This window comes from Arvicola amphibius, chromosome 2, assembly GCF_903992535.2.
Source record: "Arvicola amphibius chromosome 2, mArvAmp1.2, whole genome shotgun sequence".
NCBI lineage: Eukaryota > Metazoa > Chordata > Mammalia > Rodentia > Cricetidae > Arvicola > Arvicola amphibius.
In genome coordinates this window covers 189,106,816-189,108,905 of record NC_052048.2, presented here as the reverse complement: position 1 = coordinate 189,108,905, position 2,090 = coordinate 189,106,816, and the positions used below count along the sequence as shown (strand labels likewise).

At 43.8% G+C, this 2,090-nt stretch overlaps 1 protein-coding gene across 1 annotated transcript; it reads right to left on the bottom strand.

The window, feature by feature from the left end:
- Positions 1 to 500: 500 nt before the first annotated feature.
- On the bottom strand, positions 501 to 1,463 carry Tas2r40 (taste 2 receptor member 40). The gene has a single exon (XM_038317915.1). It carries the CDS (start codon positions 1,461 to 1,463, stop codon positions 501 to 503), a length of 963 nt encoding a protein of 320 aa, XP_038173843.1.
- Between the last annotated feature and the right edge of the window lie 627 nt (positions 1,464 to 2,090).

Genomic DNA, 2,090 nt, shown 5'->3' with positions numbered 1-2,090 from the left:
TGTTTCCCCTCTCCCTCCGGACCTGGATGCTAGGCCTGATAGCAGTCCTCTTTGTACTCTGTGGGGTTATCAGGGTGTCAAAAGTAGACTGGCTGACCAGATCTTTTTCCATCTAGACCAAGATATCTTCAAGGACTAAAGGGTGCTCAATAAATAACAGACAGCAAGCAATCAGAGCGTCTCCTGGCTAAACTGAGATCTTTTTCCAAGGTTTAAGGGTTCATGGAGAGAAGCAGAGAAGAGTTTGGGGCCTAGAGATGAATAAATCTGTGCCAAGAAACTTTTTCTTTTAAGTCGATCTTCATGTTATTTAGTTACGTCCGCTTAGATTCTCAGGTTAATCCAACTTCAAATTCAAGTAAGAATCCAGTTACCCTAAGAGTAGTTATTGTCAGAGCAGGCTTTGTGTGTGGGAAGGGTGAAGGAAGAAGTCTGAGAGGGCAGGGCGGAACCGGTTGAGCCAGGTCTTATAACAACTCCCCGGGTTCCAGTCACCAGATCTACTTTTTCAAGTAGAGGTGGACACGGAGTTGAAACCTTCTCCAGGCTCTTCTCAGCCCTGGATTTTTCAGGATCAGATGCACTGAGTGACCAGCTGGGTAGGCAGTCATGATAAAGCTGCACAAACTATTCCAGTAGCTGTAAGCATCAATGATGTTTGACATGGAAATAAATAGAGCCAGCGCGTTGGTAATGTAGAGGATGAGAGCGTAGGTAGTTGACTTGATGGCGCCCAAGTGAGCCTCCATGCTGGAGTCCCTGGATCCTGTGGTGCTGTTTTCCATGTGCAGGGTGTGCCTCTTGAGTGAGGCGATGAGGAGAGTGGCTGCCGTGATGAACATGGTCAAAGGAATGAAGATCCCCACGTAATATAAAAAAGCCAGGTTGACCACATTGGTCTCAGAGTAGTACTTCTTCTTCGTGGAGTTGGAGGAAGGAATGGGAACAGAATTGTTCACATACACATTGAAGACGTCCTTAGAGAAGAAGGAGCTCAAGCCGATGGAAAGCAACACCGAGAGACTCATGAGCTGTGGCATCAGCCCTATGATCTTCCGCTTCATCACAAGGAACAAAGGGTTAGTGAAGTTCGCAATTTTAAGGCAATAGAAGACATTGAGCCAGGCAGCAAACCAGAGGTTACAGTAGCTCAAAAACACAGTGCTAGCTTTGAAGAATTTATACGCGACATTTTGGTTATAAATGTTCCTGTAGAATAGACTACACGTAATCTCTACCACTAGCCAAATCTGTAGCAAGAGCCTGGAAAAACTCAGCATCAACATAAGGTGGTCACCGGTGGGGAATCTTTTGCTCCTGGCCCATTCAGTCCCATAGATGATGGTGATAAAGCCATTGCCAATGATACCAATGCTAGAGAATATTGTAGAGATCACAAAAGTGAAATAGACTTTATACCTGGAAGAATTATTGTCAGTAGCTTCTGTGGTTACTCTCGCCATTCTGTCTGACTCTGACTTTTAGATTCCTCACTTGAGAAGCGATATCTGCTGCGTAATCCTCCCACAAGTCAGTGTTACAGCAATACTCCTTCTCTTAGCCGATAGTCGTTTCCTATTTTTCTTCATTTGTTTGCCACATGACCACAGGTAAGAGGCTTGACATGCAAAGTATGAAAGGATTGGATTACTGACTCTGACTCCATTTCATAAACAACCATTTGTTTGGAGGTTTCAGAAGCTTATTAAACAGAACTTACAATGAATGTCTAGCACAACATCTTCACATTTTATTTATTTTAGCCCATATTCAACAGAATCCCAATTTAGGAATCTCAGTGTGCCAGCGATCTCACAAGACTTGTGCTACTTGTTTATTATTGGTAAAAACATCCCGCCGTCTCATGTTTCCTTTCCTTGCTGCCCAGTCTAGCTTATGGTTCTGTTGCTACTGCTGCCTAAACAGCAGGGATTAGAGGCATGCACCGCTGTGCTCACTCTTCTTGCTTTCTTTCCTATTGCCCATGTTTTGCAAGAGATTTTAGTTTTGCAGTTATCGTGTAAGCAAAGAGCAAACTCATTTTAGCCTACACATGAATATCTCTCACTTAGACTGATGTGTCTTCTGGA